At 38.9% G+C, this 27,438-nt stretch overlaps 1 protein-coding gene across 6 annotated transcripts in view; it reads left to right on the top strand.

Moving 5' to 3' along the window:
• kmt2e (lysine (K)-specific methyltransferase 2E) overlaps window positions 1-27,438 on the top strand; it is a 128,233-nt gene that overhangs the window by 4,803 nt on the left and 95,992 nt on the right. For all 6 annotated transcript variants that reach the window (XM_043713859.1, XM_043713861.1, XM_043713856.1 and 3 more), the window contains exon 2: window positions 17,303-17,487. In XM_043713859.1, the coding sequence (XP_043569794.1) occupies window positions 17,396-17,487 (92 nt within the window). In that variant the 5' untranslated portion in view covers window positions 17,303-17,395. The remainder of the gene's footprint in view (window positions 1-17,302; window positions 17,488-27,438) is intronic.

Below are 27,438 nucleotides of genomic sequence, written 5' to 3' on the forward strand. Positions count from 1 at the left end.
GAAATAGCAGTCCTAACCAGCGAGTTTAATTTGCATTTGCATTGCAAATCCAGCAACTTCTTGAAATTAATTGGGAGGTTGATGGCAAACTCTCTTTCAAACTAGGCTAACTGATTTATTCATATTGTCAAGCAGCTGCAACCTTCTATGCTGCAACTTATCTTCCAAAGAAATTCAAGTTTTAGGCTATTCATTTTTTGTACAAAAGATATTGGTCAGTCCCCATATCAAGCTTGGGTCAAGGTCAAGTGTATCTTTCAAGAGTTGAAGGGTGAACCTAACTGGGTTTGGAGCACCTGAAAGTCAAACCTTTTTTTTAATCTAATCTTTTCATTTCATGTTATTTCTGGTAAAGAGAAAAATGCACAGTAAATTAGCAGCACAGTAGATTTGGTTTGAAGGTAGGAGTTTGCAGTACGGGTGATGAAGACCTGCAGTGTAAACAACTGGAACTGGTGGGAAAGCTGTCATTACAGTTAACAGATTTACTCAGCTATGTGTGTTTTGAAATGAGTTTGGCAATTTATAGTGAAAAGGACTAACACATATTTGTGCAAATATCAGATTTTTAAAATAACCATGGCTATCATTTCAGAGGAATGCTACTTAAATAACTTTGAGTCCTAAAGTGGATTTGCTTCAAAAGTATCCAAAATCATAGTTGCAGTTTATTTTAAAAGTCAAGGTGTAGATAAAACACACAGCTCAAGGAAATAAACCTGCCATTAATACTTTCATAACTCAGTTAGGCAGCATATGCACTCAAACCAATTCATTTTCACTTAGACAAATCTACAGCAGGTACTAAACATTTCCTGTACAGAGATAGTTATGGGTAGGTTGAATAGTTGTAATTTTTTTACCTGGGTGAAAATGTTAAGGGACATAGGTTTAAAGTGAAAGGGAGCATGGTTAAAGGAAATGTACAAGGCAAGTTTTTTTTAATGCAGAGTAAGCCTGTAATGTCATTCTTGGTGGTTGGGTGATTTTTAAGTAGACACAATTGCAATGTTAAAAAGGCATTTAAATAGACATATGACCATTGCAGCTGAAAATGTGTTGCTGGAAAAGCGCAGCAGGTCAGGCAGCATCCAGGGAACAGGAGAATCGACGTTTCGGGCATAAGCCCTTCTTCAGGATGCTGCCTGACCTGCTGTGCTTTTCCAGCAACACATTTTCAGCTCTGATCTCCAGCATCTGCAGACCTCGCTTTCTCCATATGACCATTGCAGGGAGGTGGGATAAGTTTGGAATGGTGTAGTGTTTGGCACAGACACGCTGGACAGAAGGGCCTGTTCCTGTGCTGTGCTGTTTTAATGTACCCAATAAACTATTTAGTTTTCAACTGTAGATGGGTGTAAGGAATGCACTTCCTTCATGATTATTTAGATAAATAGAGCTTATCTGCCTCCTTCAGTTCTGGAGGTTATGTTGCAGCTGGAAGCACTTAGTTTGGATCAGAATATTTTTCATTTATTTGGTTTGTCACTTGAAGTGAGTTAACAAAAAAACCAAAAATGATTTGTTATATAGGTTATGAAACATAATTTATGTGTAATGCTCATTGCTGATAAGCAAAACAATCAGGTTCTTTCAAGTACTTGGATAAAAGATTACATAAAGTGTGACATAGGATGTATGATAGAGAAGCTGCTCATTCACTCAATCAGCCCATGTCTGTATTTTTGCTCAACTTAAACTTCCTTCTCATAATATTATTCTCCGAAAATTATCACCATAACACTCTTTTTGCCTCCTCTAAAATGCATTTATAGCATTCCCTTCAATTACTCCCTGTACTAGTAAGTTTCATTCTTTCACCATTCTTTGGTTTAAAAAAAAAGTCTTCTGAATTTCTTATTGGATTTCTTGATGACTATCTTCTGTTGTTGGTCTATATTTGGCCTCTTCCCATTGCTGAAATCAAATTTTCTGCATCCGTCAAAACATTTTATAATTTTAAATTCCTCTGTCTTCAGTATTCATTTTTAAAAGTATGTTATTGGACACAATACTGAGTTACTGGAATCTGTGAAGATAGTGGGTATAACTTTGCCAATCACTGAATGATAACCCATCCTGGAGGTTCACTGGATCTTCTAAACCACAAGAACAAATTGAACTGTTATGTTTCTCATCTAAATTACTCAATTGGAATTCTGTATTGTGGAACCAAATTACCAAAACTGCCAATGTTAGTCAGAAAACATCGCAGTTCTAGCAGTTAAACCACCAGTGTGTTGTTTCATAAGTTCACAGTGTCTGTAACACAAACGCCAAAGCTTTAAAGATCTTTTCTCTGTCGAATTTGAAATCCCTTTCAAGTAGCATTTTCACCCAGAAATCTGCCCCTTTTATATTACCGAACTTCAAATATTTTACGAGGTGTTATAACAAATTTTGGTAAGCTGACATGAAAGCAATAAAATGCTGGAAATACAGGTCAAGCCCATGACGAGAAAAGACAAGTTGAGATTTTGGGTGCATGCCCTTAATGGGAACATGTTTAGGAAAGGATCTAGACTGAACTGTCATAAACATTTCTCTCCATAAATTCCAACTTACCTGCAACATACCTCCAACTTCTTTTTCAGGCAAGTGATAAATCCCATGTGAACCCAGCAGAAACTCTCTCAAATATTTGTGTATTTCGCAGTTATCAAGTATTTCTGCTGTATTATTAGTTTCCACAGAACATGATGTTACTTAATATTTTTTGTCAAATTCAATGACTAGTAAATAAAATGGCATATCTGAATGGGGTGTACCGTTGTTCAACTGAGCAATATTGTGCAGGTTTGAGTAGGCTGTACAATAAGTAATCATACTTTTGCAATAAATTTCTTTTGGAAAACAATAGTTTTAACTTATTGTGGTTTTTAATTAACTTTATGAGCATATGATGAAATAGGAAAAGCAAGGACATTCAGAACTGGCAGGTTGTACACAATTTTCTGTACTATGCTGTACTTTCGATCATGATGGTTATAGCACTGAAATTTTATAAAATGTTCACTACCTGAGCATCATAAACCACGCTGGCACTTCAGGACAGTGTTGAACATTGTTGGTAATATTACCTTTCAGCCATTAAACTGAGGTCTTGTTCAGTGTAAAAGATCCTATGATGCTTTTCAAAGAAAAGCCTTTGTGGGGAAAACAAACTGCAACAATATGAGGCAGGAACTGGAGAATGTTGATTGGAGGTGAGAATGTGTATAGAGTATAAGCAGGTAGGGAAAGAGTTAAGTTATGAGTTTTGTGAAACAAGAGCTTCTTGGAAATACTTTTCCTGCCAGTTTTCACATTAGCCAAGTAATTTTTGAATAACCTGAATGAGGTACCTGAGAGTTTGATTTTAGGACCATTGATTTTTTTTTATAATTGACTGAATTGTTTACGCAGTGCAATTTAGAAGTTCATAGATTGTATAAAACTTGATAATGTCATAAATCGTGAAGAGTAACAGATTTCAAGACAACTGAGAATTGAAATAGGCAGACACGATTTAGAGTAGTTAAACATGTGACTGTCTTCATACTGATAACCATCTTGGCAAGGAAAGAATGAGAGAGGAAATGCAAAGATACTTTCAGCAGCTAACATAGTCTCTAGAGTTTCTCCATTCACAGCTAAAGCACGCCTTTGGACCATCGCCCACCCCTCCACAGCCTGATCCAACGGATTCAATCAGCTCCTCAGTCATGAGCACGAAAAGTGAAGAAGCTAACAACAGTGAAGAGGTGGTTGGTATGCTTTTTGTCAGTAGCCTTCCTATGGACATTAAACCACGTGAGCTTTACCTTGTCTTTCAATCATTTAAGGAATATGAAGGTGGGTGATCGAGCTAACATCAAAACAGCCAGTTGGCTTTATTACATTTAACAGCAGAGCGAGAGCAGAAGCTGCAAAGAATACTGCATTCATCTAGCCTGCAGTTGCAGCTGCTGCACTGCACACTCAGATGCACTGTAATCCTCCATCTGAAGCATCTACAGAAGGATGGAAGTCTCATCAGTTTTGTGAAGCATTTAACTGCCCTTATCCAAGAATCCACATTTCTCAGAGGAGTGATGCAGAAAGACAGGTTGAATTTGTTTTCAGGTTGGACTTTACTAAAGGAGATTTTGGAGAACTGGCTTGTTTCCACTCAGCTTGGAGGGGATGGAGTGGTCACTAAACGACTGTGGATTTAAGAACTTTTCTGATGAACTTTTCCCACATGGGAGGATTCTTCAAACTCTGTTTACTCTAACTGACTAGTAATTTTTGTTGTTATAATCATTGTATGCTGTGTCAATAACTTGCTTAAATGCTGTCAGTCTTATGAAAGCTGGCAATGCCATCTCTGTAGTTATCATGAAATGCTAAAAGGAGACATTGAGAACATAAGGTATACGCAGGTAGGGAAAGAGTTAAGTTCTGAGTTTTGTGAAGCAAGAGGTTCAGCTGAGCATGACACAGATCAGATAAGAGCTTGCAGTTAACAATGGGGTGCTAGAGGCAAGGGTAATGGGTTTTAACAGGGTGAAAAGCATTCATTATGCGAAGCCAGTTAAGGTTAAGAATATTGATTGTGTAACAGCAGATGGCTTAATGTTTACTCTTGACACTTGCTGATTGTAATGGTCACCCAGTTAATATGTACGTTTGCTAATCTGGATGCTCCTCCGTGTAAAATGACTATATAATTCATTTAAGAAACTGCCGTTCAAAAGAAGAAGACCGAGAACTCATGGCCCTGTGCACGTGGGTGATGGGTCTCTCTTCCTTCAGGGCCCAGAATAAAGATGAAGGAGGTAAACTATACTGTGTCTCTGAATGTTTTGCTTCGACTGAAGGGGGGAAATGGGACGACAGTGTGATGACAGGCAGCTTTTTGAGGATAAATCCACATCAGACATGTGGGCATATTTCAAGTGGAAGTAGATAAGAATTCAGGAGTGGCACATTCCTGCAAAAATGAAAGATAGATATGACAGGTTACGTGAACCTTGGATGACCAGGGATGTTATGACCTTGGTCAAAAAGAAAAAGGCAGCATATGTAAGTTTTAGGAGGGCAGAAACTAACAAACCCTTGGTGTATATAAGGAAATTAGGAAAGAACAAAGGAATTAGAAAGGCTAAAAGGGGTCATGAAAAGTCGTGAGCAAACAGGTTAAAGGAGAATCCCAAGGCTTTTTATACATATATAAAATAAGGAAGAGGTTAGTCAGGGAAAGGGTTGGCCCACTCAAGGATAAAGGAAGGAATGTTTGGTGTGGAGACAGAGGGGTAGGTGAGTTCCTAAATGAATACTTGGTGTCAGTATTCACCAGAGAGAAGGAACTGGTGGGGGATGGTCTCAGGGAAGGGTGTGCTGAATTTCTAAGTCAGGTTGCTACTCAAAAGGAAGAGATGTTGTGCGTCTTATAAAGTATTAAGATAGATAAGTTCCTGGGTCCTGATAGGGTGTTTCCCAGAATATTGAGGGAGGCAAGACAACAAATTGCTTGAGTATTGACAGACATCCTTATGGCAAAAGTGAGGACTGCAGATGCTGAAGATCAGAGTCTAGATTAGAGTGGTGCTGGGAAAGCACAGCAGGTCAGGCAGCATCCGAGGAGCAGGAAAAGCAACATTTCTGGCAAAAACCCTTCTTCAGGAAAGAAGCTTTTGCCCGAAATGTTGATTTTTCCTGCTCGGATGCTGCCTGATCTGCTGTGCTTTTCCAGCACCACTTTAATCTAGACATCCTTATGTCTTCTTTGGTTGCAAATAAACTCCCTGTTGGAGAAGAGCCAGTGTCCCGTTATTTAAAAAAAAATAGGGATAATCCAGGAAATTACAGGCTTGTGAACCTCTGGTGATAGGGAAATTTATTGGAAAAGATTCTCAGAGATAAGATCTGTACTCGCTTAGAAGCAAATGGATTTATTAGCAATACAGTATGGTTTTGTGCTGGTGAGGTCATGCCTCACTAACTTAATTGAGTTTTTTGAGGAGGTGACGAAGATGATTGAGGGAAAAACAGTCGGAGTTGTCTACATGGACTTCAGTAAAGCCTTTGGCAAGGTCCCTCATGGCAAACTGGTACAAAATGTGAAGTCACGTGGTGTCTGGGTGAGCTCGCAAGATGTATACAGAATTGGCTTAGTCATAGGAGATAGAGGGTAGCATTGGAAGGATGCTTTTTGGAATGGAAGGTAGTGACTAGTGGTGTTCCACGCGGATCAATGTTGTGACCTCTACTGTTCGTGGTCGACATAAACGATATGGAGGAAAACGTGGCTGGTGTAATTAGTAAGTTTGCAGATGACACAAAGATTGCTGGAGTGGAGTTGTGGATAGTGAAGCAGTTTGTCAGATGATATAGCAGGATAAAGATCAGTTGGAGGCATGGGCATAAAAATGGTAAATGGAGTTGAATCCAGACAAATGTGAGGTGATGCATTTTGAAAGGTCAAGAACAGGTGGACGTTATACAGTAAATGGCAGAACCCTGAGGACAATATTGATATGCAGAGGGATCTAGATGTGCAGGCCCACAGATCACTGAAGGTAGCAGCACAAGTAGTTAAACAAAAAGGCCTATGGCATGCTTGCCTTCATTGGCAGGACCATTGAGTATAAAGATAGGCAACTTATGCTGCAGTTTTATAGAACTTTAGTTAGGCCATAGTTGGAATCTTGTGTGTAGTTCTGGGCACCACACTGCTAGAAGGATATGGATGCTTTGGAGAAAGCACAGGAAAGGTTTACCAGGATTTTGTCTGGTATGGTAGATTTTAGCTATGAAGAAAGGTTGGCTAAATTGGGTTTGTTTTCACTGGAATGCAGGTGATTGAGGGATGATGTGATAGAAGTTTATAAGATTGTTAATGGCATAGATAGAGTGGAAAGTATGAGACTTTTTCCCAAGGTAGAGGGGTCAATTACTTGGGGCACAAATTCAAGGTGGAAGGGGGTGGAGTTTACAAGCGATGTGCTGTGCGAGACAGGTTTTTCACACAAAGGGTGGTGAGTGACTGGAATGCGCTGTCAGGGGAGGTGGTGGAAGCAGACACAATAGTAGCATTCATGAAGCACCTGGATGAATAAATGAATAGGAAGGGACTAGAGGGATGCAGAATCCTGTAAGTGAAGACAGTTTTTGTATGGAAGGGCAAAATGTGTCAGTGCAGATTTGGAGGGCCAAAAGATCTCTTACTGTGCTGTGTTGTTCTTTAGTTCTTTGTTTGTTTCTTTGTTCAACTTTGATCACGGTCATTTTCACTCGTTTAACCATGTGGGTGAAGGCAGAGAGACAGTAGAGGGGTCGTAATGTCACTGGACTAGAAATCCAGAACGCCAGGCTGATATTCTGAGGTGGGTTGAAATCCCACCATGGCATATGATGAAATTTAAATCTGATTTAAAAGGCTGGATTTAAAATGTGCCTGAATTGTGACCTCGTAACCACTATTGATTATTGTAAAAATCCATCTGGTTCACAAATGTCCTTTTGTGGAAGGAAATCTGTCATCTTGGTTGGCCGATTTGTAATTCCAGGCACAGCAATGTGATTGATCTTAGTTCCTCTGAATTAGTCGAGTAAGCCACTCACTTGCACCAAACCACTACATTATCAAGTCGAAAAAAATGAATAACCTGAGCGTCAGAAACAAAAACAGCATACGTAACTATGTTGACTCTGCAAAGTTCTCTTCACCAGCATCTGGGTGCTTGTTCTAAATAAGGCGAGGTTTCCTATGGACGAGGCAAGTAACAGTCTGATGCCAACATCATTATCCCTAGGTATGTCCTGTCTCATTGGTGGAACAAACCCACCAGGAAGAAGTTGCCTGTGGAACCCACATGGTTAGTTGTGGACCTCATGATATTTCATGGCATCAGCCAAACATGGGTAAGGAAACCTTCTAATTAGCACTTACTGACCCCTGTTGGCTAATGAATCAATATCCTATGTTAAACACCACTTGGAGGAAACTTGGGTGAGGGGACTTCAATGTTTATCACCATGTGTGGCTCGATTGCCCTACTCACTGAGCGACCCGAATGCTCGAGGACATAACTACTTACTTGGATCTACAGCAGATGTTGATAACGAGCAAGAAGAAAAACACTTACTTGATCACATTAACCTACTTGTTGCAATTGTATCTGTCCATGACATGATTGGTGCAAGTCCTCCTGGAGGCAAAGTCTCATGTTCACACTGAAGTTATCCTGAACCATGTTGTGTGGTACTATCTTGGAAAATCCCTTGAGTGTGGAAATAAACCATTTGGCCCATCAAGTGATGGGCTGACCCTCCAAAGAGCATTCCACTCACACTTAATACCTAACCCTATTCCCATACCATGGCTAATCTGCCCAGCTTGCATGCCATGGAGCAATTTCGGATGGACATCCACCTAAACTGCCAATTAATGGACTGTGGGAGGAAACCAGAGCGCCTAATGAAAACCTATACATTGGGGAGAATGGGGAAACTCCACACAGGCTGAGATTGAATTTGGGTCCCTGGCATTGCGAGGCAGCAGTGTTTGCCACTGCGCTGCCCATGCTAAATGTTATAGATATAGAACAGGTCTAATAATTCAAAATTGGGTTTACATGAATCTGAGTCATCAGTAAAATTTTATTGACGCACAATCAGTACATCCATAGCTCAGCATGTCTGCTACTCTACAATTACTATCAAACTGGGAAATAAATGTGGTTCAATGAAGCAGCCAAGAGCAACACCCAGATGAGATTGATGGGATAGTGGTCTCTCATCATGATCCAGCTCCAATAAACAATATTATATATGGCACTGCTCATGATATTGATTATTAATCTTTCTCGGAGGGATTTGGATAAATGGGGAAAGTGGTGATGTCTTGCTAGTGCAGTACAAAGACCTTTTGGAGTTTGGATTATGAAGTGTTCTAACAGTAAGTAATGAAACCGGAGGGGAAGAAGAAATAATAAAGTTTATTGGAAATCTAGGTGACTTTTAAGAAAAAAAACTAATTGCAAATATTTGCTTATGTATGTATTATGACCAAATGTTTATACTTGACACCAGCCTCCTCCCATATTAGTTCATTTCACCCCACCAAACATACCTTTGCTTTTCTCCCTCAACTTCCCTAAATTGCATCTGTTATTTGCCTCAGTCAACTCATACTTGTACGATCTACATTCTTACATTGAATTAAGAATAAAATTATCGAAGTTTTATATACTGCGTTTTAACATCGAAAATATCCGAGGTCTGTCTAAAAATACACCCAGATCAAAATAGACACTCAGCCAAGGAAGGACACAGTAGGAGGGGCAAGCAGAAGTTTCAAGAAGGATAGTTTTTGTTAAAAGGAGGAGAGTAACCTTGCAAATGAATTTTAGAATGGTCAGGCATAGGCTTTTGTTTGAAGGTGTATTTGCACATGGCACAGAGAGAGATTGGTACCTGCATCAGACTTCAGGATGACTGAAAGTTTTATTGATTATCAAGCTGGAGATATTTACGTGCATGACAGGTTAGTGAGGCCATAAAGAGAGATAAATACATCTAGGAAAACCTTTTACTTGGAACTGTTGGTGGATCAGTTAGTGTATAAGTTGGTAAAGACAGAATTAATAGTGAGTGGAACTTGATATGGAATAAGAAATTGGCTGAAAGTTTTTGGGAAGACTCAGGTTTACAAGGTAGAAACTGACCATACAAATATTTGAATAGTTAGTTCTTCAGTCACCTCAGATTGTAACAATTGCAATGTTACTTTTACAGCATTCAAAAATTTAAAATTGCAAATTAGTTAAATCAACCCTAATAAGAATTTAAGTTTAATATAGAACTGTATGATTAAAATTGCAAGTATATTTGTGGTTTGCCGTTGACACCTCTGATATAAGTAGTAAATCATTCGTACAAATACTTGTCAGAGGAGTTTACCTCTGTAACTGGTGTTTACCATGACAGCAGTCAAAAATATGGATAATAAAAGGCTGAGTGAAATAGGATTCCTGACTCTGTGTACTAAGTCAGTCAAATGTTCTGAAACTTCCCTAGTCGCTAGATAAAGAATTTGTGTTGAAGTAATTGGTTGGTCTAAATAGCATTGAAAGCCAGATGCTCTTACCAAGACAATCCCTGTCCTATTTCTGAAGCTCACATGAATTTAAGGTGCAATGACCCAAATGTGCTCAGATTAATACCAAGGGGACGGTGGGCGGCACGGTGGCACAGTGGTTAGCACTGCTGCCTCCCAGCGCCTGAGACCCGGGTTCAATTCCCGCCTCAGGCGACTGACTGTGTGGAGTTTGCACGTTCTCCCTGTGTCTGCGTGGGTTTCCTCCGGGTGCTCCGGTTTCCTCCCACAGTCCAAAAGATGTGCAGGGTCAGGTGAATTGGCCATGCTAAATTGCCCGTAGTGTTAGGTAAGGGGTAAATGTAGGGGTATGGGTGGGTTTCGCTTCGGCGGGTCGGTGTGGACTTGTTGGGCTGAAGGGCCTGTTTCCACACTGTAATGTAATGTAATGTAATGAAAACTACACTTTCATTCATGTAAAGCACTGATTAATTTTTTTAAGGTGTTTCTCAAACTATCTGTTAAAGCATTGGTTTGTAGAATTATTTAGAGTTGAAGCTGACTCCAAAATACAGGTCTGTACTCCAATTGACTAGGCTGATCAGCGACCACATGTTCTGTGGAGTATGTGAACTGCTAGGCTTTTGTAATGGATTGCATTATAGACCATAAATTATGGACTCTTCTGTCCTTGTACTCACTCTGAAAGATTCCATTTCTGGTTCCTTTCAACAAGGATGATCCCTAACCAACTGATGAGTACAGATTTAAGTGCCCGTAAATGGACAAGAGGTAGAGAGCATGATGAACAGCACAACTTAAAATTTGACAAGTACACTGTTCTCAAACAAATAAGGTGCAGGTGAAGACCTTTCGGCCCTCAAGGCTGCCTTGCCATCTAATAAGACCATGGCTGATCTGGTTGTTACCTAAAATCTACATTCTTACCTAGCTCTGGTAACATTTCAACCCCTTGCTTACCAAAATCTATTCATCCCTGCCTTAAAAATAATCAGACTCTGGTACTCTGCTTCTATCACCTTTTTATGATCCTTAGTGAGGGGAGAAAAAGGTTTCTTTGTCCCTGTTTTAAATTGATAACCTCTCATTTTTAAACAGTGACCCCGAGTTCTTGATTCTCCCATGAAAGGAAACATTCTCTGCAAACATACTGTGCCAAGATCCCCTCAGGATCTTGTATGTTCAGTCAAGTCAACCTGACTGTTCTGAACTTGAGCAGATACAAACCTAACATGTCCAACCTTTCCTCGTAAGGCAAACTGTATGTTGCAGCTATTCGTCTGATAAACCTTCTCTCAACAACAAATCAGCAATCAATTCTGCCCATAGTTTGGACTCATCAAAGTGACTGTGCAAGTTGAAGGTGCTGAAGCTCACTAACTTGATTTGCTACTCTGCAAATCAATCAAGCGATGGATAGATGAACATGTTTATGAATTCATTAATTAATAGCTTTTCTTGCAGTCAGCTATTTTGATATCTGCTTTGGTAGCTCAAGAAGTTTGCAGGAAAGTTGAAATATACTTCAGATATCCAGACCCGTGTATCAGGTTTACTTGCTGCCAACTGCTTAATTCAAGCACCTGACAGATCCGTTACAAATAATTGCACCAACTGAAAGACTGATTTTCACCTCGAGGTGCTGAGTTACAGGACAGAATTGCCACTTTGCACTGTTTACTTTGTAGCAGAAATATAGTAAAAAACCAAGTAGGGTCAAATGGTATAGAATCTCTATGGGTAGAATTGAGGAACCGCAAAGGAGTTATGTACAGGTCTCCAAACAGTTTTCAGAAGCTGGGGCACAAGATACAGCAATAGATAGAAAAGATGTGTAGAAAAGGCAAAGTTACAGTGATCATGGGGAGATTTAATATGCAGTCGAACTGGAAAAATTAGGTTGGTAGTGGATCGCAAGAAAAGGAATTTGTAGAATGTCTGAGGTGGCTTTTTGGAGCAGCTTGTCATGGACCGCATTCGGGACCAGACAGGAATGGATTTAGTGTTGTGCAATTAGGCAGACTTGATAAGGGAGCTTAAGATGAAGGAACCTTTAGGAGGCAGAGATCATAATATGATTGAATTTACTCTGCAATTTGAGAGGGAGAAGAGAGAATCAGATGGTGCGACAGCAATGGCAGAAGTTTCTGCGAGTAATTCAGGAGACATAGAGATTGATCCTGAGGAAAAAGAAGCATGGTACAGTGAGGATGAGACAGCCATAGCTGACCAGGGAAGTCAGGGATAACATGAAAGCATTTAATGTGGCAAAGAGCAGTTGGAAACTAGAGGATTGGGAAGCTGACAAAGGCTAGCAGAGGGCAACTAAAAAAAAGTAAGGAGGGAGAAGATTAAATATGAGGGTAAGCTAGCCAGTAACACAAAGGAAAACTCTTAGGAGTTTCTTTAGATATATAAAGGACTAAAAGAGGCAGAAGCGGACATGGGACTGCTGGAAAAATGACACTGGAGAGATAGTAGTGGGGAACAAGAAAATGGTTGAGGGACTGAATAACTATTTTGTGTCAGTCTTCATGGTGGAAGACAAGTGTAATATCCCAAAAAATCAAGAGAGTGAGGGGGTAGAGCTGAGTGTGGTTGCCATTACCAAGGAGAAGTTCTAGAAAAACTGCACGGGCTGCAGGCGGATAAATCACCTGGACCAGATGGGCTGTTTCTCACAGTTGTAAGGGAGATAGCTGAAGGGATAGTGGAAGTGTTAATGGTGATCTTTCAGCAATGACTTAGAGTCAGGGAGGGTCCCAGAGAACTAGAAAACTGCGAACCTGACACCCTTGTTTAAAAAGGAAGTAAGGCAAAAGACGGAAAATTACAGACCAAATAGGCTAACCTTGGTCATGAGTAAGATAGCAGAATCCCTTGTGAAAGATGAGATTTCTGAATATTTGCAAAATAAGGGCCCATGGTGTTAGAGGTAAGGTGCTAGCATGGATAAAAGCCTGGCTGTCTGGCAGGAAGCAGAGAGTCGAGATTAAAGGGTCTTTCTCAGGATGGCAGTCAGTGACAAGTGGTGTCAATACATGACATGACAGAAATGTAAGGCCTAGTGTTGGGATCGCTTTATATATTAACAATCCAGATGAAGGAACTGAGGGCATTCTGGCAAAGTTTGCAGACAATACAAATATAAGTAGAGGGACAGGTAATTTTAAGGAGGTGGGGAGGCTGCAGACAAATTTGGACAGGTGAGCAAAGTGGGCAAAGAAGTGGCAGATGGAGTACAATGTGGAAAAGTGTGAGATCATGCATTTTGGTAGGAAGACTAGAGGCATGGACTATTTTCTAAATGGGGAGAAGATTCAGAAGTCTGAAGTGCAAAGAGACTTGGGAGTTCTCGTCCAGGATTCTCTCAAGGTAAACTTGCAGGTTGAGTCAGTAGTAGGAAGGCAAATGTGCATTGATGGCATTTATTTTGAGAGGACTTGAATGTAAAAGCAGAGATGTATTTATGAGGCTCTATAAGGCTCTGGTCAGACCACATAAGGAGTTTTGTGTGCAGTTTTGGGCCCCATATCTCAGGAAGGATGTACTGGTGCTGGAGCATTTCAGAGGAGTCTTACTAGAGTGGTTGCAGGAATGAAATGTTTAACATATGAGGAATGTTTGAGGACTCTGAGTCTATATTCAATGGAGTTTAGAAGGATGAGGGAGGAATCTAATTGAAACATACCAAATAGTGAATTGCCTGGACAAAGATGATGTTGGGATGATATTTCCATGGGTTGGAGAGACTAGGACCTGAGGGCACTGCCTTTAGAGTAAAGGAAAGACCTTTTAGAATGGAGAAAAGGAAAAATGTCTTCAGACGGAGAGTGGTGAATCTCTAGAATTCATTGCCACAGAAAGCTGTGGAGGTGAGGTCATTGTATTTAAGACTGAGATAGATAGGTTATTAATTGTCATGGGGATCAAGGGTTGCAGGGAGAAAGCAGGAGAATTGGGTTGAGAAACTTCTGAGCCTTGATTGAATGGTGGAGCAGACTCGATGGGCTGAATGGCCTACTATCTGGTCTTTATCTTCTCATATATTTTAGACCTAGCTCTTCAATCTCTGAGTTGGAGGAAGTTCATGTGTTGCATGCCTGGGTGCTCTGGACTGGGACTGATAATTAAGTCCAGTCTATAATTTTGAACTGTACAAAAATATATTCATTTAGCTTAGATTCCCGACAGTGTGGAAACAGGCCCTTCGGCCCAACAAGTCCACACCAACCCGCGGAAGAGCAACCCGCCCAGACCCATTCTCCTACATTTACCCCTTCACCTAACACTATGGGCAATTTAGCATGGCCAGTTCACCTAACCTGCACATTTTTGGACTGTGGGAGGAAACCAGAGCACCCGGAGGAAACCCACACAGACAAGGGGAGAATGTGCAAATTCCACACAGTCAGTCACCTGAGGCGGGAATTGAACCCGGCTCTCTGGCGTTGTGAGGCAGCAGTGCTAGCCACCGTGCCACCCATTTGGCTTTAGGCAGCAAAGCAGTTTGTATTAAATACTTGTCTGAAGCCTTGAAGGTGGCCAAATTTTGCAAAGTTTTCCCTTTGAAAAGCCAGTGGACTTTTGGGAGTTGAATGTAATTTTAATTGCTCTTTGAGACTCCTGGGAATTGACAAAGTTAGGATTAGAGACCTCGTGAGATCTATTGTTTTCAGAATGTTCATTGATATTCCCACTATAAAACTTCTGTTTAAAAGAACCTGAGAAAATGATTTCAGGCTGGAACACTTGCAGCAATAAACAAAATATTCTGTGATGTAATAAGTTCCTGTATCCATTGGTCTCAGTTAGAATTCTCCAATTTCTGCCAAATGTGAAATTTATCATCTGGCACTCCAGTTCGTTATTAAAAATAGGTACCTAAGTACAAAGTCCACTATCCATTTGGGGTATTATGGAGAAGAAGTATGCAGTACATCTGTCTCTCTCTCTTTTTTTTTTCTCTCTCCCCCTCCCCTTCTCTGTCTGTCTCTTTGTCTCTCCTCCCCCTCCCACACTACCTCTCTCTGCTTTCCTCCCTTTTCTCTCTCTCTCTCTCTCTCTCTCTCTCTGTGTCAGCCCTCTTGTCCCTTCCTGTGCTTCCAGCTCCTGACCAAAGCACCCCACCTCTTCGATCCTCCCTCACTCATCCCCTGTGTTCTCTCTCATGTATCCTTCCTTTTGCTTCCCCTCTGACTGAGAGAAATATAGTACTACTGTTAAGCTCTTTATCCTGAGGTTCGTAAGTGCTTGATACAACTGCAAGACACCAAGTTCTGTGAATAAGCAACCAAATTTTATTAAGCACTGTAAAGTACAAGCTTCAGAGAAACTCTGAACAGTCCTTGCCAGGGGTGTCTCTTTTTGAACAAAGGAAACAGTCCTTCCTTCATACAAAATCTTGACATCATACTTAGTAATGCCCAAAAGACAACCCCCAGTCACTCCCTCATAGTCACATGCCACTCAAAATACAATGCAGTGACCACTTCACTCCAGAAACAATGTATGCAAATCATCCCTTAATGGCCAGATCTGGTGTAAATTGTATTTTTTTAACTACAGGGAGTTTCAGAATTCCAACTATAATGTTCTTATTGATTTCTGGATGAAAATGTAAATCATCGCTGGCAAGGAAATGGCCATGTAAACCTCCCACATTTCCACCTCTAAGACAAAGGATTGTGTTGGCAGCAGTTTCTGCTGGCTGCACAGGCAAATAATAGAGTTTGGTTCTTTACTTAAAATGAAAGCAAATTACTGTGGATGCTGGAATCTGACACCAAAAGAGAGAATGCTGGAAAATCTCAGCAGGTCTGGCAGCATCTGTAAGGAGAGAAAAGAGCTGATGTTTCGAGTCTAACTAATACTTTGTCAAAGCTAAAAAAAAAGGGAGAAATAGGGAGGTATAGTATTTGACAAAGGGTCAGTTAGACTCGAACGTCAGCTCTTTTTTTCTCCTTACAGATGCTGCCAGACCTGCTGAGATTTTCCAGCATTTTCTCTTTTGGTTTTGGTTCTTTATTTGTTTGTTTAAGTATAATGCCCCAGATAAGAAGTACAAATAGTGCATGCTAGATGACCATTTATAATGAACTGTTAATGAATCTATGGTTTTCATAGATGGCATGGTTGATCAAGCCCTGATCCAAATGATTGGTTTTTAAGTTCAGTGTTGAGGAGTGCTGTGTTTCAGCAGTGTTTCTCGTTTATAACCTGGAATGGACACATATAGAATAGTTTTTAATTGCCAAATTCTATTTAAAAAAACTTTGGGGAAAGATTTTTTTTCCATGTTTCAGAAAATCTGAATGCAGGCGATAGTGATTTCAGATATCAAATTTTGGTGTGCCGCCATTATAAAATAGGATTTCTCAAGACAAATACAAATAAGTCAAATACAAAACTTTGGAAAATGGTATGCAATTCTCATAGATTTTCACAAACATCAAAAAAACTTAGTTCAGATTTTGATGTTAGGAAGCTTTCCAGAACTTCTAAGAATCTGTTTTAATTCAAAATATGTTGTTTACTGTTAAGTTGAATCTGTATTATGACTTGACTTCATCTTGGAAAAGCAAGGAAATTTGTTGGAAATAATTGTATGTGAGATTGGAACATGTTTCCATTTGAGTACATAAGATCTGCCAATACCTGTACCAATTAGAGTCCACTTGGCAACTAATCAGCATTCTCTTCTCATACAGTTTAAATCTTGGGTTTTCCCATTAAATTGATCTTCTTGCAAGTTGTCCTGATGAGTACAAGATGCGAAACTTCAGCAATACTGATGTGAAACAGTATGCATCGAAGTCAGAGAATTGGGCACATTTTGGAATGGCATGCAAACAACTTTACTCCACTGATACCGGTGTTTTCACTTTTTGCACAGGAAGAAGATAGTGTGCCCAAGCTGGAGTCGCATTTTATTGCCACAAGTACTTGTTCACTGCAACCCCAATGAACTGTGAAGTCATTGTGCTAGTGGTTATGCAATTATCATTAAATTTGGAAAGATTTTCATGTCATTGGCTTGAGCTGTTGTTAAATAGGTCCCACGAATGAAATGTTGACATGTTTCAAGTTTTCAAAAGTATTATGCAATTAACAATGTTTTGTGTTATTAGTGGTGGACTAAGATAATCATTTGTCTTTTGTAGGTCGTAAATAGTACAAATGGTATTGAATTTAATATACTTTTGTGGTTATTTGCAGGCTTTGTGAATGCACTTAGATGTTTGCAATGAGCACTGTGGCTGGCATGCCCCAGTGTTTTGGATGCCAATGTATAGGACTCCATAGAAGTCGATGTTATCAGCAGCGAACGTCATGAGCATAGTGATCCCAATTGGGTTTGATACAACGGAGACTTCATATTTGGAAATGGCTGCAGGCTCAGAGTAAGCAATTTAATGGTATATACTTTGTATTAAATTTTTAAGAATGCTACTTCTACTATAATGTCCACTTAAAATAGAATTATCAACCTATGATTTCCTTCTGATTGACTGGACCGTAGCAATGCATTTCGTTCTGTGCAACGCTCGTTTACTTTCTTTAGGAAAACGTGCATTCTAAAATAAATCTCCAATAAATAGATTTTAATGATTTAATCAACATGTTAGTTCTTTACCATATATTTTATCTGTTGGTGACTCGTGTCAACTGTTCTCATATTTGCATAGAGGTTAGAAGATTTGGGGGTGAAGTTGACTATAAGCCTGGGGGAAGCATTTCTGCCCCACCTGAATCTTAAGGAATGTTCAGATATGGACCGACCCAAGATGATTTAACTCTGTCTAATGTAAAGTCCTCCTGTGCATATTTTTCTCATGTAATGTCCTCATATACTTCATTTTTACTGGTGATGGCAGGTTAAAATTGAGAGTGAGTTTGTCCACTGATCTATTGGTCACACAGAGCTTTGATGAATCAAGAAAACTGTCTTAGTAAATACCTGTTAATTGAAATTACTCCCATTTATTTCAGCACTACTCTTGGAATTTTACCAGGAATCTTCTATTCCCTTTAGATTTAAACCATATTTATCAAATGTTCCAAAGCATAATCTCTTCCCACTTGCTATAATTAGCACAGTTGAATCCTGGTTAACAGCAGAATTTGCATAAGTGCAGACATATGTGAACTTGCTGGTGTCGCAGTGAATCAGACAAACAGAATAATCACTTTTAACACACATTAGTCAGTGGACACTCTCCCCATAGTGCACATTATATTTTAGATTTCTGGATGATTGTGTGGACTAGTAGTTCTGAATCTTTTTGGTCTGGGCGCTCCCCTACTCCCTAAAGTAGTCGAGTGGTTTGTGTAGACTGAATAAGTTTAAACAGCAAAATCTGAGAGACAATGCCACCTCTAACAACAATAATTTTAGATCTTTTGGGGTAGTAAATCATCCTAAGTAGAGACAAACAGAACAATGATTTGTTATTTTTATGGACTTCTAAAAAGCATTTGATAAAATTGTTAATGATTTGTCAGCTAAAGTTGAAACCCGTGGAATTGAATGCCAGTTATTTGGATTTAAAATAGATAGATTGCAATAAGTTATAAATGGATTTGGGGTCCACATCATTAAAATGTCACAAACAAATTTTGAGAAAAGAGAGATGGTATGTTGATTGTTATAATGAGAAGATTAGAACACGCAGGAATGGAAGTCTCATTTCATCTAAGCTAAGTCCAAGGTAAACTTCACCTCGAATGCTATGAGCTGCTCTGGGCACCACACCTTAGTAAGGATACAGTGACCTTGGAAGAAGTACAGTACAGATTTACCAGAATAATCTCTGGGTTGCAAGGATTAAATTACAAAGAAATAATACTCAATTTAAGATTTATTTTCTGGAATGTCGAAGCTTGAGTAATTTGTTCCAAGTTTTCTAGATGTTATGGCAAACAAGTTGTTAGGTTTCTTTTCTCGAGATTCTTGCACACTTGATGCAACTGCAATGTGCCAACTTCTGTGAATTGCCAAAATTTATTAAGCAAATACAAGCTTGGGAGGATCGCTTAACGCTGTTCGCAATACTTGTGAAGCATGTCAAGAGAAGCTCTCTGAACAAAGGGACCAGTTCTTCCCTTGATACAAATTTTCACATCACAGTCAGTGATGCCCCCAAAACAACCCAAGCCACTCCCCCACAGTCACATGCCACTCAAGACACAATGCGGTGACCTGATTATCTCCAGAAACAATGTAATTTAGATCATGCCCTAATGGCAAGATGTGGTGTAAATTTTTTTTTAAACTGCATGGAGTAGTCAGAACTACTGCAATTAACTGCAATGTTGTTATCGATTCTGAATAGGAGATTATAATGTAAACTTACTCTGAATAATAGGAGATGATATTATAAATTTACTCTGAATAGTAGATGATGACGATGTAAATTTACTTTTAATAAATAACAGAAGATAATGTAAATTTTTTACTTTGTACCTGTAAGACAGAGAAACATACCACACTATCCCCGGGGCATCCAATTTTTTGAAGGTCAGCAGAGCAAATGAACTCCTTAACATCTCAGTTGGACAGAAGCAAAACATTTGTATTGATTGTGCCACCTAGAACTAGAGGTTTTGATCTAAAAATGAGGATCTAGAGCTTTCAGGAGTGAAATTAAGAAACACTGCCCTATACCAAGGAAAATCGAAGTTCCACCCTTTGTTCATGTTACTAAATTGTCAATTAGAAGTCTTGATATTTGTATATTGTTGCTATCCAAGGCGTTTTAGAGGACATGAGACTAAATGAATTAAATGGAATTAGATTGAACAACATCCCATGTTCTCATTGAATGGTGCAGCAGTAGTTGAAGGACAATATTCCCTGCTGTATTGTTATGTTTCCTTGAGGAAATTCCAATGAACAGACTAGTTTGATATAATTGCATTTGCTCAGAAATGGTATTGGAAGTTAACCTCTCATACTTATTCAATCAAAGGGAATCCAATAATGCATTATTTTTCAGGTAAATATTTAGTTATTTTAGTGTCTTGTTTACTCAGTTGTGAATGTCACTGTGCAGGAGAACTACACAATGATTGCTTTTTGAAGATTTTACGGCAGAAGAGTTTCTGGGTTTTTTTGTTTAACCTCTTAAAATATTTCCTCAATTTGGTACAGTATTTGAAATTAAAGTGTAGTATATGTTAAATGTAGAGTCAGGTTAAATTCTGTTTGCTGTCGAGTCAGTTCCACCTTTGGAGATTCATGCTCCTTTCATGGTTGGTATCAGTATCATGTGACAGGAGGGCAAGTGTTTCAAACATGTACATGCTGGCAACACAGGGAATAAAGGGTCAATATTATTATTACTTGTTTCCATTCCAATCATTTCGTAGGTCATTGACCAAAAACAAATTTATAATTATATCATTCCAGTCAACATTATTTCAGTTTTTATTGGATAAAACTGCAATGTTTCTTTCATGACTTGGTGTTTGTGTGGACAGTCTTGCTCGGTTGTTCCACAATTGACTGAACTGATTGGAAATGTTATCATTTGGTTTATAAATTTCATAAATTGTATATGTATCTTCAATATTTGTTTGAATGATATGATAATCCAAATGAGAAACAATTTCCTCTGCCTTTGGGTGTGTCAAATTGTAAAGCTGTTCTTTCCAAATGTATATAATGCTAACACAACTTGTGCATGCATGGAATTTCCTGTTGTTCTAAAGTGGCTTTACTACAAATGATTGACTTGAGGTTGAAAATAAACGTTGTGTTGATATTCACTAAAATATCAATAATTTGTTCCTCAAATATAATATTGTGGAAGCTGTTTATCCTTATTTATCAAAATACTGTATATCAGAATTTTGAGCACTGTTAAACTTATATAGCTCTTTTGTAAGGGCTAAATGTCATTTTCCCAGATCTCTCCACATAAGAAGTCTATCATTCCTTATTCTAGTCAGTGCTCTGTTACTTCCACTGTTCCACAGCAAGCTTTTACATCTCCCATCTGAACCAAAAAGTTTTACTACTTTGAAAACTACTAGTCTTTTAAGTAAATTCTTGTTTTCCTTTAACCAGTTGCTCCAGTTTGACATTGCACTACGTTCTTGAGGACCTCGGTACCTCAGCAGTATTCCCTTGGCTCCTTAATCTCCATCACCCTTTTATTTCACTGTCCTTTCACCAAGAATTTAGCATCCCATTTTAGATCACTTGCTAATGACTTTTTACTCTTTTCTTAACACTTTTCTCAGATCTCCTTTGCACTTAGTGCAATTTAGTAGATTGCAGGATTATGAACCTGATTTTTTTTCATTGATCTTGCCTTTCTCATCAACCCTACTTCTCTGTGTCATTTAAACCACTGTCTTCAGTCATCCAGGAATCTATAATCTTGGCTGTCCTTTTACTTGAAAGGAAATGTTGATAAAAGTTCATTTGATATGGATGAGATTAAAGCTGGAATTACTCTGGTATTTTATCCACTGAGACATAAGATAACCCTTAGCTCACATTAAGGTTCTTTTCTCTTGGTTTCCTGATAATACTATAAGCATTATAAATGACCTTTCATCTTTTTTGATTTTCCCATGCTCTCCCAGGGTTAGAGACTGCAATATTTACTGTGTGGCCCCAGGCGATTTTTTTTTTATGGGGTAGAAGGGGGCAAATATTTGGTTTGGGAACTGAACTTGCTCAAATACTGTAGAACTGTAATTTGGTTTTAAATGGGTTCTCCGTTAGAAGCCACAGATTTATAATTTTGGCTCCATTTTTAGTTGGGTGCAGTACAGGAATGGGTAAGTTTCCTCTCCTTGTGATGAAAAATGTTAGTGGAGGGTGAAATGGGTTAGGTGTGATAGGTAAAGTATGTTAAACAGGATCAGGGAGAGATTGTGAGCAGAGGTGGGGATTTGGAGAGTGCTCAATGTCTAGCAGTGGAAACAGGTTTTGTTATGAATCCCGGGCGGAAGCTTTCCTATTTTCCCTGACATGGAAACAGTGCTTTAAAGTTACTTGCTTCTTTTTGCAGTTGTCCTTTTCTTTTGACTACTGGGTTTCCCATTGCTTGAAAAACAAGGCCAACCTGCTTTTAAGGGGACAAAAAAAGATATTAGAGGCACAAAACTCCTTTAAATATTTTAATGAGGCTATCTATCTCCTGGGAGAGGGTTGGCAGCCATCATCCACGTGTTGTCACCTCCATTACAATTTGAAGTAGTTGGGTTGAATTCGCAGTTAAGGTTTCTAAACATTGTGTGCTCCTATCTGACCCAAACCCACCTGTTCTTGAATTATGTCCAATTGTCAAAACAGTATTTCTGATATTTAAGATGGTTGAGGACTTTCAGTGACAATATTCTGTATTACACCTGATAACTTTAGCCGTGATTCCTTAATGTTGAAGTCGAAAATTGCAATTGTAATGTAGTTTATGTTAGATATACAACAAATCCTGATGTTGAGAGCTGAGTGATGATGTAAAAATAGGTTCAGATGGGCGTAGCATTTTGAGTTTTAAAAAAAGTTGCTTTATCTTTTACTCATCCTTTATGTAACATAGTAAATTTAAAAATGAGATAACATTTAAAATAAGGAATGAATGCGTTGATTTTATTTGGAGTGAAAATATTGTTAAATAGGGCATGTTTAGCTTTGTTATATTTTAAGCCCTCCTTTCCTTGTAATATTGCAATTCAGATGCTTCAGTGGGCTATTTTCCAGACACAGTATTTTCAAGTTCAGAGCTAGTAATGTGATCTTGAAATTGAATATGCTTTATTGTAATATTATGATTTCTGATTTGATTTATTTTTTATTTATTGTTATGCCACGGAGCATGGGAAACCAAAAAAAAATTTATTGTGAAGTGTTGTATAATGTCGTCACCTGTCTGCCATCTTAAAATGCAGAAAAATAAACCTGAACATAGGATATCAAGGCAGAAAAATAAGGAAAAAAGTGTTTAATTTAATTGTTCTCCTTATTAAGTGCTCCACCACGGGTCTGGTGGCCAGACACGAGTCCCTTCGGCACTGGAATGAAAGTCACTATTAATGAGAGAACTAATTTTATAGTAGTTTTGCTGTACCCTTCACATCTAAAGATTTTATTCATAGAGTCATACAGCATGGGAACAGACCCTTCAGTCCACTTGTCTATGCCGACCAGATGTCCTAAATCAGTCTAGACCCATTTGCCAGCATTTGGTCACTATCCCTCTCAACCTTTCTTATTTATATACCCATCTAGATGCTTTTAAAATGTTGTAAGCCTCCACCAGTTCCTCTGGCAGGTTATTCCAAACATACACCATGCTTCTGCATGAAAAAAATGCCCAACAGGTCTCTTCAAGTCTTTTCACTTTCTCCTTAAACCTATGCCCTCTTGTATTGGACAATTGTTTGAAGCCTGGAGAGCAAAAATGTATGATCACTGTTATTTTAGTGTGTGCTTGAGCAGTGCTACTACTGTTGTCTTCTCAGTAGATACTTAAGACATTCCCTCATCCATTTGCATGTCTGCTTGCTTTGAATTTGTGACAGTCTTTTGGGTAGGTTAAAGAAGTCATTGTAGCATGTGACACACCAGCATAAAAAAGTGGTCTTGACTGTTAGAGGCCATCCACCAGGTGGATTGTGCCTTTTGATCTGATGTTGGTTCTTTCTTGTGAATAATTGTAAAGTTTGCTGCTCTATAGATCAAAGGCATGGTTGAGGCAGGAGAACTGCTGTTTCCTTAAAAACTCACATGTTATAGTAATGTCTCAGAAATAACATTTTCCGAGTGCCAATGAATGTTCCTTGTTTAACGTTGCTGCAGTTAATTGAACTTTTGGTACTTTGAATTTTTGATCTCTCGATTAAATATGGTGCTCAGGAGTAGTTTGAAAATTATGTTAAGTGGCTAAGATTTTGTTTTAACTTTACAAAAATTAGTGACCCAATGATCGCTATTTGGGCCAACCACTTCCACCCTGGTTTAAGAACATACAAGCAGTGAACAAAAATAGGCCACTCAGCCATTCGAGCCTGCTCCAGCAGTCAATGATAATGACGGATTTGTCTTTAACCTCAACTCTACATTCCTGCATATCTGTAGTAATCTTTCATCCCGTTGGTGTTCAAGAATTTTATCCAACTTAGCTATAAAGATATTTAAAGATTCTGCATCCATTTACTTTTGAGGAAGGGACTCCTACAAATAAGCAGTCAGCATTGATCATGTGACATTGAGCTTTGTTTGTAGTTCATATTTATTTAGTCTCCACAATCACCAACGATCTGTTACTTGACTCATTTTAAAAGCTTTTGAGAACTCCAAACTGCAAGGCTACTAAATCTGCATCCTTGGTTCTCTTCTACACTGGTAAAGCAGGGCATTATATATTAAGACAGGAGAAGAGGCAAAACTGTTTCACCTTTGCTGTTTCAAGTTTTCCTGCCAAAAGACATCAAGAGTAAGATTATAATCATGCAGGCTTTGGAATGTGATAATTCCATTCACATACTCTCACTGCTAAGCTAATGACGTTTTCACATTCAGACCTTATGTTGAACTGATAACTAGATCACTGCCTTCAAGGTGTCCAACTCTCTACTCCAAGACCAGCTTAAAGCAAGTTAGGAAAATGGTAGACATTTACAGTGACAGCAGGGAGACAGTTGCTAAAACAACACTCTGGGAGGCAAAGAAAGTTTACTCATCTCTGTTTTAGATCAGCATCCTCTTATTTTCAAACTGCTACGAGATCCTACCACAACTGATAGAACATTGAGGGAAATTGACCAATGTTCCATTCAAGTCAATTCTGAATCTTGTGAATCCCAGAGGATACAGGCTTAGCATATTTAACCCTTCTTCATAAGGCACTCTGCTTATTCTAAATATTAGTTTAGTACATCATCTTACAACTGCTTCCAATGCATTGACATCCATCCGTAAGTAGTGTGACCACTATTCCAGATGCAGTCTCACTAATGTATAATAGAAGCATAAGCTTCCTACTCTAAGATTAAATTCCCCCTGCAATAAACTATAACATTCTGCTGGCTTTTCCGATTGCTTGCTGCACCTTCTGAGACTCATGCAGTAGCACACCTAAACCTCTGTGCATCTCCAAGCTCTGCAACCTCTCACCATTTAGATGGTAAGGTTTTTTATTCTTCCTGCCAGACTGGTCAATTTCACACTTTTCTATATTGTACTCCATTTGCCAAAGCTTTCCTATTCACTTAACCTACCTGTAAACTTTTGTAGACCCTTTGCAACTTACTTTCTTACCATTGTGCTTAATCTACAGCACAACTTTGTTAATTTGTAGACAGCATGTTGTGCCCTCTACAAACTAATTTGCTTCACCTGATCTCTGAAATCTTCAATAAAACAATTTGCATTTCTATAGTGTTCTATTATAATAAAACTTTCTAATGAACTTTATAAAAATAATAGCAAACAAAATGTGGCAGATCCACAGAAAAGGATTTTGAGACAAATGTAGGTTTTAAGTAGCATTTTCAAGGGGAAAGGAGAAGTCGTGAAATTAAGGAAGAAATTCTGCAACTGAGCATCTCGATAGCTAAATCTGAGTTAATACTGTCATGTTTAAGATCATTCTAATTAGGCTTTTCCTATAGCCGAACTTTAAATAGTGCTTGAGAATGATCAAAAGTGCTAATTACTGTTTTTAAGATTTGTGATGTAATCGGGAAACAAGTCAGTTTTTGATTTAAGCTATTGTCACCTCAATACATCGTACACATAGTTTGTGCTTACTTTTAAAATACTACCTTTGTGTTGATGAGATGAATCATCAGGAAGACCAGAGTTCACTGGTTGAATTCCATTTCCTGTTTAACACTTGGGCAGAATGAAATTACTAATACTACAGATGCTAAGTTGTTTTGAGAAGCAACTTGGTATGGCTAGATTTTCTGTGGCAATGTTAAGGATGACTTGGAAGATCTTGCTTGTACTGTGTAACCTTTGATACACTATCAGACATGATTTCTTGTCTTATTGTTCCTGTTCTGGATACACAGATGATCAAAATGTATTACAAAAATATAGTTGTGCACATGATTAGAGGACATGCTATAATTTGTTACTGTCAGGTAGTTGGTTATGAGGCTATGGGAATATTGGGAGTGATGGGAATGTGGAATGTGGAAATAATAAATGATATACTTTAAAGTTTTAGATCCTAGGGTATTGGAGTTATTGGAAACTGGGAGTGATACTTCATAATCTGAGTAGTTTAAGAGTGGAAGTGATGAAGCTGCTGGGTTGGAGCAAAGGTGTGTGCTTTCTCGCAAGAAGCTATAGAGGTGGTTCCCAAGATGTGGGATTCGAAGACTTGAGCAGATTGCCATTGAGAATAGTAATTCAGTTGAATAGTGATTTACTCACTTTTTCCAACTGGGAATCATTTTAAAGTTTTTTGCAATTTAACTTACTGCAATTTACTACCTCAAAGTACTTTGGATTTAGAATTGATCCCGAGGTAACAGGAATGTAACCGGGAGAGCATTGAGATTGGGCTTTTTTTTAATCCATTCATCAATGTGAGCTTTGCTGGCTAGACCAGCACTTATTGCCCACTTCAAGTTGCCCTTGAGAAGGTGGTGGTGACCGCTGCCTTGGAACGTGGAGTAGAAGGAGAAGACAATAGAGACTTGAGAAAGAGTAACGAGGAGTAAGTAAGAGGCACAGCTTCGTTGAGGAAGATAGTTGAGACAATATACCCAGTTTCTCCTTTAACACCCTGCTTTGGCCAAAAGGTGGTCCTAATAATGTTTAGTATAGATTTTTAAATAATAAATTGAGAATGTCCTCAAGAAATAGAGACCTCCAAGGCAGATTTGGTGCTGGTTTGAGCATCACAGACTTGCTGTTCCAATATTGTGATCTACCTCTGCCTTTCAACCTGCCTGTCTCTTGGGAGGAGGAAGATTAATTTCCATTTTTAAGCTGTCTTCCAGTTCTAATGTGTCGCACAAGCAGAAACACCCTTTCAGCATTCGCTCTGTCAAGGATGCCCATGATCTTGCATATTTCAGTATGACCACCTCTCATTGTTTGAAACTTCAAAGACTACTGGCCAGCCCAGATTTTCCACCCTTTGCTCTTAAGGTATACAGGGGAACTTTGATTATCCGAACGTGATGCGCAGGCACTATTTTGTTTGGATAATCGATTATTTGGTTTTTCGATAAAATGCCTTTCCTCTGGGGCTCGGAGTTTTTAAAGTCTGCTACCCGTTCAGGAGACTGCAGCAGCACACAGTGCGCGAAGCCCCGCCCCCAACCCTGTCCAACATAGCCTCGTCCCCAACACCTCCCCCGCCCTCAACCCTGTCCAA

This window comes from Chiloscyllium plagiosum, chromosome 23 (assembly GCF_004010195.1).
Source record: "Chiloscyllium plagiosum isolate BGI_BamShark_2017 chromosome 23, ASM401019v2, whole genome shotgun sequence".
In the NCBI taxonomy this organism is placed as follows: domain Eukaryota; kingdom Metazoa; phylum Chordata; class Chondrichthyes; order Orectolobiformes; family Hemiscylliidae; genus Chiloscyllium; species Chiloscyllium plagiosum.